Source organism: Vollenhovia emeryi, unplaced genomic scaffold, assembly GCF_000949405.1.
Source record: "Vollenhovia emeryi isolate VEMERY1.0 unplaced genomic scaffold, V.emery_V1.0 DF939141.1, whole genome shotgun sequence".
Taxonomy (NCBI): Eukaryota; Metazoa; Arthropoda; class Insecta; order Hymenoptera; family Formicidae; genus Vollenhovia; species Vollenhovia emeryi.
In genome coordinates this window covers 793,472-804,454 of record NW_011967225.1, presented here as the reverse complement: position 1 = coordinate 804,454, position 10,983 = coordinate 793,472, and the positions used below count along the sequence as shown (strand labels likewise).

General features: G+C 45.0%; 2 protein-coding genes across 6 annotated transcripts; one reads left to right on the top strand and one right to left on the bottom strand.

The window, feature by feature from the left end:
* Window positions 1-234: 234 nt before the first annotated feature.
* Window positions 235-8,622, top strand: LOC105566943 (nuclear pore complex protein Nup205-like). The gene is made up of 9 exons (XM_012021392.1): window positions 235-1,112; window positions 1,274-1,690; window positions 1,864-2,155; window positions 2,229-2,948; window positions 3,028-6,291; window positions 6,373-6,623; window positions 7,073-7,312; window positions 7,400-7,601; window positions 7,829-8,622. Exons 1-9 carry the CDS (start codon window positions 903-905, stop codon window positions 8,044-8,046), a joined length of 5,814 nt encoding a protein of 1,937 aa, XP_011876782.1. The 5' UTR covers window positions 235-902; the 3' UTR covers window positions 8,047-8,622.
* LOC105566944 (phosphatidylinositol N-acetylglucosaminyltransferase subunit C) lies at window positions 8,539-10,890 on the bottom strand. 5 transcript variants are annotated; one of them, XM_012021393.1, is made up of 3 exons: window positions 10,796-10,890; window positions 9,667-9,744; window positions 8,539-9,585 (listed from the first exon to the last, which is right to left on the bottom strand). In XM_012021393.1, the coding sequence occupies exon 3, from the start codon at window positions 9,549-9,551 to the stop codon at window positions 8,733-8,735; it is 819 nt and encodes a 272-aa protein (XP_011876783.1). In that variant the 5' UTR covers window positions 9,552-9,585; window positions 9,667-9,744; window positions 10,796-10,890; the 3' UTR covers window positions 8,539-8,732. The 5 variants fall into 5 exon arrangements, with proteins under 5 accessions (XP_011876783.1, XP_011876785.1, XP_011876784.1 ...); XM_012021395.1 differs by lacking the exon at window positions 10,796-10,890 and adding an exon at window positions 10,685-10,767; XM_012021394.1 differs by lacking the exon at window positions 10,796-10,890 and adding an exon at window positions 10,130-10,295.
* Between the last annotated feature and the right edge of the window lie 93 nt (window positions 10,891-10,983).

Below are 10,983 nucleotides of genomic sequence, written 5' to 3'. Positions count from 1 at the left end.
GTTGCCGCGTTCTGCGTGCAGGAGCTGTTAAACGACACGCTGTCCTATCTTCAATGACGATGCACGATGCGCGAGATCTCATGACTCGTTCCCGCGCCCGACTGACCGGTTACCGACCGGTGTTTATATTTTGTGAGATTTGTACGACACCATTGCGTTTAATTGCGGTGTCTCGTTAGCTGTCACTTGTCGCTTGTCGTCTTTGACGTAATAAAAATGTCCGAAGGTAACAGCACCCGAATATACACGTATCTTTTATCACGCGGCAAACTTAACCTCTCGATGCTTCAAGTAAACCCTCTGGTTTACACCGACCGTTTGATGCACGTATCAAATAGTGAATAATTAGCAACTTGATTTAGTCATTGACTGATCGCTTCAATTACGCCGCTTGATACGCATATCGGACAATCTGGTGGTCTCTGTTACACGACAAACTTTAACCTCTCATTGTCAATCTTGAAACAAATCCTTGCATAAGAAAAAAAAAACAAATCTTAAATTCCGAAGGCATCCCACGAAATCGAGTCAGACAATGGCACACTGTAATTTAGAGTTAGATAAATGTCAGCTGAAGTGATATCGCACGCCTTTTGCCTCGGTTGCTTTATTTGTAAACAATATGCATTTTTTAAAACCAGTTTTAATGTGATAGTCATACATATACGATATGAAACACGTATCGATAAGATTTCGCTGTTATTTATTTTATTTCTTTTCAGCCAAATTCTGGCCGAGGTGATATTTTTTCGCAATAAATTTAGAATAAAATATTTGGACACTAAGACCCTGTCACGGCTCTTAGTCCCTTTATCCCTTCAAATTTGCGTTTATCACATTCGAGCCATACGAATTTTATTAATTTGCTTATTTATTATATTTATTTTAGTATGCAGTTATAAATGACGATGTCAGAGTTTAAAAGGGTGTATTCTTTTTATATAGACAGAGTAATCGCAACGGAAGATATGTGGACCCCGTACAAGGAATTACAAAGCCTTGTTGAGAAGTATGTGATATCGGTCCCCGATACTCAAGATCCTCAGTATCATGAGCTCACGGAGGCTTTGCGGAATCACAGACAGAATTTTCTCACGATATTAAAGAATCCAGTAAGCTAGTATTCTTTTATTCTGGTTATTAAATGGCCATTTATAATTTTACTCCAAATGTACAAGTGCTATAATGTTAACTACATTACGGTGCTTTCTCTCTCCATATTATGTATGTGTGTATGTGTGTGTACTTTAATATTACATTTTCTATACGTTAGCCAAAGAATGCCAAGAGCCGAGAAGAAATTAAGAAAGGAGTCACGGATGGTATCACCCTACCTGGCTTGGGTCACCAAACGTTATCGAAGGAGCTAGTGGACGAGACGCTCATTATATCGGACATGTATGATTTGAACGAGTTCATGGCGCTGGATCTCCTCTGTACCGCTCAGCTTCAAATGCCGCATCATCCTGGTTTAACCCGCGGCTTAACTGCTGTTCTTCTGTATTACGATGGAAGGAAAGCGCTGACATCAGTATTAAGAACCTTGGTGCACACTCGAATTGGTCACAGCTGGGCGGTGGATGCACCGGTTGCTCTTACAAGGCACATTACTGACTATACGAATAAATTGCAAGAGGATGGTCTGTTAAATAGGATTTTATCCTTGCTGGAGGAAATGGATCCCACTAAGGTATTCTAGGGAGGAAAAATAAGAATAAGGAGAAATATATGTTTTTTTTTATCAAGAGCTGTAAAAAATGTAATTTTATTGACTTAGATAATTAGCTGATAATATTTAGCAATTTCTATACTTTGTTAGTTATTTGGGAATATATTAATTGTGCTGAAAATAATTTTATATAGGAACAAGACTTGCTGCAACAAAATAGGGCATTAGGCGGAGCGAAGCATCATCAGATGGTCATGAAACTATACAATGACACGCGACAAGACCTGGCTGATATTTTGTACTTATGGTCCGCGCAATCGTCTCTTCCGAATATAATTCTGTTCCGTTTGTTATCTATATTGCAAACGCGTCAAGTAGAATCCGAGGCTGGCGAAGGGGGACCTGACAAAGTTACACTTGCGCTCATTATGGCCGTTTTGAATGCCTTCAATTTTAGTTTCTTACATAGTCGCGAAAACGGCGAAGGTATAATATATATTTTATTATTCCCGGCCTGCCGACGTAAAGCTTTTATAATAATTGCAATTCGTTATTTCAGAGCTAATTAATTCAATGCCACTGATAGCGGAAAGGGAAGCGCTGGAGGAACTGAATCAAAAGTTGATTTCCACTAACATAAATTGGGAAAGTGCTGGTTTGCGAGGAGTGATACAGTTTGCTTTAGCGATAGCTATGATTACCATCAAAACCACCACCACTCAATTTCAGTCTCAGAACATTAACGCGGAGGACGAGATACTGGAAGCCGCTCTGGCTAACAAAGCTTTCCATTTTATGGCCGAAGTTTTACTTAAGAATAGTTACATACATCAGGAGGAGTTTTACGTCCGTTATTTTCACACGCTGATTTCCGACTTTATATTACTGATGCCCGTTAAGATCAAAGAATTACGCAGTCGCGCCGACGAGTCCATGCGCTTGATTCAAGCGTTCCAGCAGGAGGGCATCGAACCTCCGATGAACCTGGACAATCATTTCGAATATTTAATGCTGATGATAGCGGAACTGTACAAGGAAGATCCATTGAAATTAAATTTAGCCATGGACTACTGGTGTCATCATACCGACACGACTCATGTGTCGGCTCCCGCGTACATCAGTCGCCTGCCGTCTAGACAAGTTGCCTTGTTTAAATTTATACGGCTTGCCGGAGAGATATTGCCGGCAGGTTTGTTCGTTCCATACATGAAGATGATAGCGTCTCTCGCCTCGTCGCCACAAGCGGCTAGATACGCATTTAATTTTTTTAAACCAAACGGTGAGTACGATTATTTTGAGCAAAATGTATTTGTGTTGTTGGGACAGTGAAATTATGTAAATGTATCTGTGTTACATAGGTTCATCGGGTTCGACAACTATTTCCTGGGATCATTTCTTCAATTCCTTAAACCGATACTATTACAATTTAAGGCAGGAATTACCTCCTAGTCAGGACACAGTGTATAGGCAGAGGTGCCATCCGAAAGGAATTATGCCTCAGGAAGTTAAAGGTCTCGAGGCAGTGCTGTTGGTTGTCCAAGTGATAGCTAAGAACGACGAAATGTCGAGAGTGGCGATATGCGATCACCCGAGTTGGAAAGTTTTGCAATCTTTGATCGGCTTGGTGAGCTGCGCGATGCCGATACCGTTGAAGGGCGTGCTGGTGAGGACTCTCGCGGCCCTGGCCAGATCTCCAGAGAGTTCCTCCACCGTTTGGCAGAGCTTGGAGGCCGCTCAGTTTCTGTCCACCATACCGACAACGAGCAGTTACCAGCCGAGAGGCGTGCAGACGGAATTAGAAGAGATCGAATCTAGGAACGAGGAGTACCCGTTAACGCGCGCCATGTTAGAGCTATTAGACGTGCTCACTGATTTCCCGATACCACGTCTGTTGGGCGTAGGTCAACGAAACCCAGGATTCGATCCGTACTTGCACTTCATCATCAACACCGTCTTCCTGAGATTCCACACTCGCTCTTACAAAAATCCCGCCGAGAAGTGGAAGGTGGCGAGAGCCTGCTTGAAGATATTCTCGAAGCTGATAAAGCAGTACGAGCCGACCGTCGAGGATTTCGTGGGCTGCAAAGTCGAGTTGCAGGGCGGCGAGTCCACCTTGGTCAATTCGGCTCCAGGATATCATTTGATGACGCAACTGCACACCACTTCTGAACTGTTGCACGTGATACTGTTCATCATGGACGAGGGTTGCCATCATTTCGACACCTACGACTATTTCCCGGGCAAGAGACATCTCGAGAGCTGCAGTCTCTATTGCTTGGAGATACTGGAGCGTGGATTGAAGATGCAGAACAATTATATGACGCAGTTGTCCGCCATACCGTCCGTGAACAAAATCATGACCGGACTGTCGCGTTTGCTGCTCGGAGTTAATCCTCGCACCGGCAAGCCGGATCACATGATCAGCATCGTAAAGTACGTTTCTTACAACTCGTGGTTGCCGAAACAGGCCTTCGTGGCGGTCGGCGTTATTCACGGCGTGACTAACGAGCCCGGAGCGGACTCCGAATTGCTGTCGACGTTCACGGCAACCTCCACGTTAGCGACGAACGTCAGGCACGGCTTCGTCGAGTGCCTGGACGCGGACAGTGTACCGGAGGACGACGACGAGATAATCGGAGCGGACGAGCCGAGCAGGCAGCCGATCGGAAATTGCAAGGAAAGAATTCTACTCCTGATGATGCACAGTATTACGCGGCCCGCGCCCAATATCGCACATTACTTGCTCGGCTTCGAGATAACCAAGGACATCAAGAAGACCGCGATCCAGCAGCCGGGAATCCTCGGGTTTCCGCGCACTTGCCTGCACTCCATCCTGGGCATTCTGGAGCAGTCCCTCGAGCGCGGCCGCGACAAGATAACCGAAGCCTGCTACTGTTATCTCCACACGTTGGCGGCTAACAGTAAAACGTCGGCGCCTGTTCTCAGATTTTTACGTACCACGAGTAACCAGGACTTCGTGCAGAGACACCTGTCCAAATTACCGTTTCAGGCACCGAACAGGTCGACCGAGCTCGGCTGCATGTCCTGGCTGTTGAAAATTGCGGCTATCGAGCTACGAGTCGCCGGCGGGAGCTTGCAGACCTCCCTGATTCAACGTCTAGTGGGGAGTTTCAATCAGGACAAGGATCAGATCGTGCCCTCTCAGAAGCTTCTGATGGATCTCCTACATTACATCGACTTCCAGCTGTATCTGGAGCCTGCGAAATCGTGGGAATTTTTCGATCCGTCGCAGATCGAAATGGTCCTGGGTAAATGTAGCATTCCCGTCGCGTTGATGGGCGGCCCGTGGCTCATCGACATCAGAAAGCTGCACTCTCTCATCACCGAGGAACTGACGGTCACGCAAAGCAGCGCGACCGCTACCCAGCGCAAGCTCATGCAGCAGGAGGTGAAGTCCATACTTGCGCACGCGTTGAAGAAGAATCAGACCAAGGTCCTGTCTTACGCGACTGTTAAATTTGTGGAGGGCTGGTGCCAAACGACGGAGATACTCTTCTCCGTCGCGACGAATCAGCAACTGCCGGTGGCTCAACGGCAGAATCTCCTGTTGAATCTGTCGCACGATCTGCTGCAGAAGATGACGTCCTGCGAGGCTCTGAGCGAGATCAAGACTCTCGTATCCGGAACGGTCCTGATGCTGCTGGTGAACCTGCGAAACAGCTGCGTGATTCAGTCGGACAACGAGTTACTGCCGTCGTCGCCGTCGAACACGACGATGATGAAGATTATCCTGAGCCACATTTTACAGTGGATCATAAACGCCGGCGCGTCCTCGCAGAAAGTCGTGACGCATCTCTACGCGGCCCTGCTGAACTTTCTGAGTATCGTTGGCTTGGAGAAGTCCGAGCACGTGAGCGCAATCGACTCCATGTATATCAGCCAACTGGACAGTTCGTTAAACAAGCTGATGCCCGTGCAGGAACGTTCGCAACGTTACGCGACGATCCAGGTCATCAACAGCTTCGGAAATCAGCTGATGGATATCCTCTGCCACAATTGCACGGGCGGGCACGACGTGTGCAAGATGCTCGCGCTGTCCTGCCTGGACAAGATCCTGGAATTGGATTACGATAACGCGTGGATGATCTATTTAGCGAGCAGAGGCTACTTGAAGCATATGATAGACAGCCTGCTGGAGTCGGACGGTCTGCTGCGATGCATGCTGCAACCGGAGCCGCAGACGATGCGGCCCCTGTACCTGTACGAGGCGAAGATGGCGATCTTCTGTAGGATGGCGTCGACGAGACTGGGCGCGGAGAGCCTGTTGGAGAACAAGATCTTGTCCTGCATGTCCAGTATGTGCGCGTTCGACCAGCACCCCGACGTGCACTTAGGCTTCGAGGACGGCGATTATTCGTTCATACCTTCCGTCGGGCAGCGCTATCAGCAGATTTTCTTACCGGCTTTGTATCTCTGCGACGCTCTGTTCACCACTCTGGGCACGGAGAATCAATCGTGCGCCGTGCAGGTCTGCGGGTTTCTGCAGAGTCACCGGGACACCGTAGAAATGGCCCTGAGAAACGCCTTCTCGCACGCCAACGTGCTCTTCCTGAAGGAGATCGCGTGTCTCACCGGCGTAATATCTAGATCTGCTAATATAGGTTTGTATTCTTGGTCGCGAACTGTTTTTATATTCTTATAATTTGGCTCATATAAATATAATCCGGCAAATATAATTTCAGACATGTACAAACTCGTGGACGAGGAACTGGCGAAAATCAACATAGACGATTACAATTTGGAGAACAGCACCGGGATGGGAGAATTGCGAGCGCATCTGTACCGATTGCAGAAGTTGATGCTGTCGTTGTTACACAAGTTTCAGCTGCAGTCGATCCCGATAAATCACAATTACCAGCAAGCTGACGCGAACCAGCAGTATATCTCTTGCATTCAGATAGTCGCCAACGTCATGCTGTACACGCGCAACCAGGTAATGTCATAAAGCGTGATCGTTGTACACAGACAGGCAGGAATACCTGGACACTTCGGGCCGGTATTCATAGTTCGGATCTTATATTTAAGACTGTCTTGAATTTATGTGAAGATGCTGTGTGGAACATTTCATTGGCTGCGGAGTATTTAAAGTTGATCTTAAGACGGTCTTGAATCTCGAGTTAGAATCTTCAGTGAACTTGTCTGTGTACAGTGATGGACCGAATTGCGACACTTTTTAAAAAAAATGAGTTTAGGAACTCGAGAAATAGATCGGAAACGCTCAAAATGATTTCGGAATGGCCATCGCGTAAAATATTCCTCGGGGAAGATTTTGAAACGTAACCCTCGGTCTAAATGCATGTTCCTAAACTGATGAAGAAAAAAGTGTCGCAACCATTCTGTCCATCACTGTGCGTACATTGCGTTACAAGTGAATAATTTCAGATGCAACACAGTCGCATGGATCAGAAAATACGGAATGTGTTGTTCGATCCTCATTTAACGCCGAAGCCTGGAAGACGACAGGACAAGACAAAGGACACCTCTGGTGGAGTGTGTTTGGGCACGATTGTCGAGCAGCTGGTCTCCGTGACGAATCTGCTGCACACTGAGCTACCGCACATCGACTCCCTGATAAAGAAAGCGCAAGTGGTAACCGACATGAGTACAGCGGAATTGAAAAAAGTAAGTGCCGTCTAAATCTTACAATTGAATTTACTACTCGCGTACGCGCCGTATTAAAAGCTTAACACAGGTTGATTTTGTTGACAGTACATGTCCGAAAACGAGGTGGAGCTCGACATAGGGAAACAACGACTGCTCGTCGAGCAGAAATTAAATCGTTGGATAAAGGACAAGCGACAAAGTATAAAATATTGCTCTCTTATAATAGAGCATGCTTTGTACATTGTTTGGAGTCACTTGGACTTTTATACTATGCAGGTCATATCGCGGCAAACTCAACGAGTGCACGGTTAGTGAAGTCTAATTCAATTTTTTAAATTACAAATTATATGTTTATGCGCGTAGTTTATAATCAAACATTTAATTCATAAGGGTCTGATGTGAAATCACAGATTCAAAGGAATAAGAGCCAAGGAAATTAAAATTATTTGGACATTTAACATCCTGCCTTGGCTCTTATTCCTTTGAATGAAACATTTAATATTGTAATATATTGGTCATGTATGTTAAACACAGTTACCTCGGGTGGCGTCGACGAGAGCATGATAGAATGGAAGGTTTCGTTGGAAACGCTAGCGGAGCTGAAGCAGGGACTCGTTTCTACATTTACGGACACCTTTATCACACAGCTGCTGGACACAACGCACAGCGAATACGCGACAGTGGACCGTAGCTTTATCGAAGCCCTTATAAGGCGAATTAAAAGATTGTTACAATTTATAACTATAAAATAATGAATTAACGTTTTCTAAACGTACATAGATTCAATTATGTTTAGGTACATATTTTTTATTCCACTTTGTATACTCCACTTATCGTTAGCCGTCGTTTTGTAATAGATAGGCAGTATTTACTAGGGAGGTGAAAAAAAATAGTGAAATCGATTAAATTTATTTGGAATCCCATATCGACTGATCTCTTTCACAAGGTCGCTTTTATACGCTTAGAATTTCCGGTTATTTAAACGCTCATTCTGGTTTAGATTAGCAGAAAAACCAGAAATTGCATAAAACTGAGACACGAAAAGATATCACTTGCGATATTAGATAAGAGATCGGTTGATATGCAGAGCTGATTTTGATCTATGTACGGGAATGAATCGAGGGAAAAATTGCATAAAACATTTTTTCTCTCGCATCTCCTGCCAAGTGTGTTGATAGATTTATATTAACATTTCTTCCGTATTCTCCTTTTCTATCTGACACATACATCAACGCAATAAAGTATATTCTTGTAAAATCATTATTTATTACATGGATAACATAAACGATACTATGTAAAGATACGTGATAAATATAGAATATTGTATTTCAAAGAGTTCAAATATACAATTTTGGATTATATTTTTGCTATACATATATACATATGTGCAAGTTTAAAATCGTTATTAATACTCTTAAAGAAATCTAACGCTTTCTATTCAAGAGGCGATTATTGCCTCGTCCCAAGGGCCGTAAATGTTATCTTTGTACTTCTGGCACCTGATATACCAAAGTGGACAGACAATATCAAGGAATATTATAGCGATAACAAAAACGTAGGAAAACGTTTGCGAAATAAAGAGAAGCAAATATATGGTACAGACTGTCAGGGCGGCCGATGTAATAATTTTATTATTTATCCGTGACAGCAAATAAGGCAACAGCACGAAGCACTGAACTGAGACGGTTAAGAGCGAGAAGGCGTGCAACGGGGACGCTAATCTGGAAGCCAGCATCAACGAGCCGAAGATCGAGGAAGTTATGGACAGGGAGTCCGTGAGGAAGATCTGTGACGATCCGTACTTGCTGAATATTAAGTGGGTGAGGAACATCGATATCGTCATGGCATAAATCGTATCCGTACTGATCGTTTCCGTCAAGGTCTTCAAAATGGGCGACAGTACGTAGCCAAATGTTAGAAATATTAACACTGTCCACAGATCCTTCGTCGGTTTTACAGGTCGATCGGGCACCTTCATATTGTACGCGAAGTACCCGAGGACCGTCATGACGCTCCCTGATATTACGATGACGTTCGGCGTCGTCCACTCGTTGTTCAGCCAAATAAATATGATGACGAAAAGCACGACCACGTTCAGCCTCGTGGATACGCTGGCGCCCAGGCTTATCGCCTCTATCAACGTCACGTTGTTCGGTTTTATGTTCTTACGCAGCTGTTCCAAGAAGGAGCTGTCCGTGTAATTATCGGGCAGTCCGTAGTTCTCGTACAGATTTTTCTGCCACTGCACTTCCCTCATCTCGAGCCACCTGCGGAGCTCCTCCTGTACCTACCTACCAAGTTTTTATGTAAGTTTATAAACCGGCCGCAGTGCTAAACTTACTTATTAACTTGACGATAATTGTGCGACTCACGAGAGACCGCCACTAATTCGGCCGCGTGGAATAGTTAAACACGCCTCGCCGTGCACCTTCTGGCTTGCATCTCGTTCGCTGCAACAATAAATAACGTGTAACTCAAGAGACGAAGGTTTTCAGAGACCAAGCTTGGATGTTTTGAATCGCAACAATGCTCTAATATCACTTCGGTGTAACTGATTGTGAGGGATGAAAGTACTTGGCTGCACATCAACTCTTTATTCAGGTCTGAACTGCAATGTGCTCTTCGGCTCGTATCAATAAAAGCGCCTCTAAAAGTGGCTAACGAGTCTTCCGATTGGCTGCAAACCACTTGTAGAGGTGCTTTTATCGAAGAGGATGCGGAATGCAGGCCTCTATGTCTAGAAACACTTATGCAATCGATAATTGAAAAACAACTTTGTGCGAGTTGATAAGCCATGTGCATTACACACTGTACAATCGTACGTCGCCGACTAACTTGTTAAGCGTTTTGACTCGCTTAAATAAAATAGACTGCCTCTAGACGTAGCGAGCGCAATTCTCATCAATCCCAAGTAGAACGTGTTGGTCGTGAAAGCGTCAAGATGACATCGTTTTTTGGTCATTTTTTATGCGACATGGTGACGTCAAAACAGCCCACCGAGAGCACCTATTTGTGACATCAAGACATCAAAATGTTGTAAAAACGATCTTGTTTTACAAAGCAAAGTTAGTTAAATATTATACATTAAAAATAAATCGAAGTGATAGAAGATAAACATAATATACGACCGATCGTGTAATCTGCAATAATATATTACTATACACGTCACGAATATCATAAAACATGCCATGGATCGTTTATTGCAAAGTAAATCTTGACGTCGATCACTTTGCGACTCGAAATCCATCATTTTAACGTGATCGCATTGACGTTTAATTGCGATTAACTTGTCCTACTTGGGAGTCTTGGGACTCTTTCGCGAGCAACATTGTTTTTCGTTAGAATCAGCGATGCATTGCAAATTAAACTACAAGAGCGTTCATGATTTACAGGGTAGAAATTGTAGACTCGGTCGACACGGGAACCGAAGTGGTATTTCCGAAAATTTCGGACGAGAGATAAAGTGAAAGAGAGAGATAGAGAGAGCGATCGAGTGTTTACCCCCGAAAGGCTCTCGCGCAGATCCCGGGACACGCGACGCGCGCGTCGATCGCGGCGCGTCTCTCGGCTCCTCGAGCCGAGCGGCCGTGGGTAACCGCGGGCAACTGCACCTCGCGCAACTGCACCTCGCGCCGCCGCGCGTGACCGATCGTCGCGCCCGCCGCGCCGCCATCTTTTCCCTCACCCAG

Bases quoted from the DNA above. Each gene is read 5' to 3' on its own strand.
- LOC105566944 (XM_012021393.1), bottom strand. From the start codon at position 9,551: ATGAGGGAAGTGCAGTGGCAGAAAAATCTGTACGAGAACTACGGACTG.
- LOC105566943 (XM_012021392.1), top strand. From the start codon at position 903: ATGACGATGTCAGAGTTTAAAAGGGTGTATTCTTTTTATATAGACAGA. The intron at 6,624-7,072 runs GTAATGTCATAA...GAATAATTTCAG, and splicing joins TGCTGTACACGCGCAACCAG to ATGCAACACAGTCGCATGGA. The intron at 7,313-7,399 runs GTAAGTGCCGTC...TTTTGTTGACAG, and splicing joins GTACAGCGGAATTGAAAAAA to TACATGTCCGAAAACGAGGT.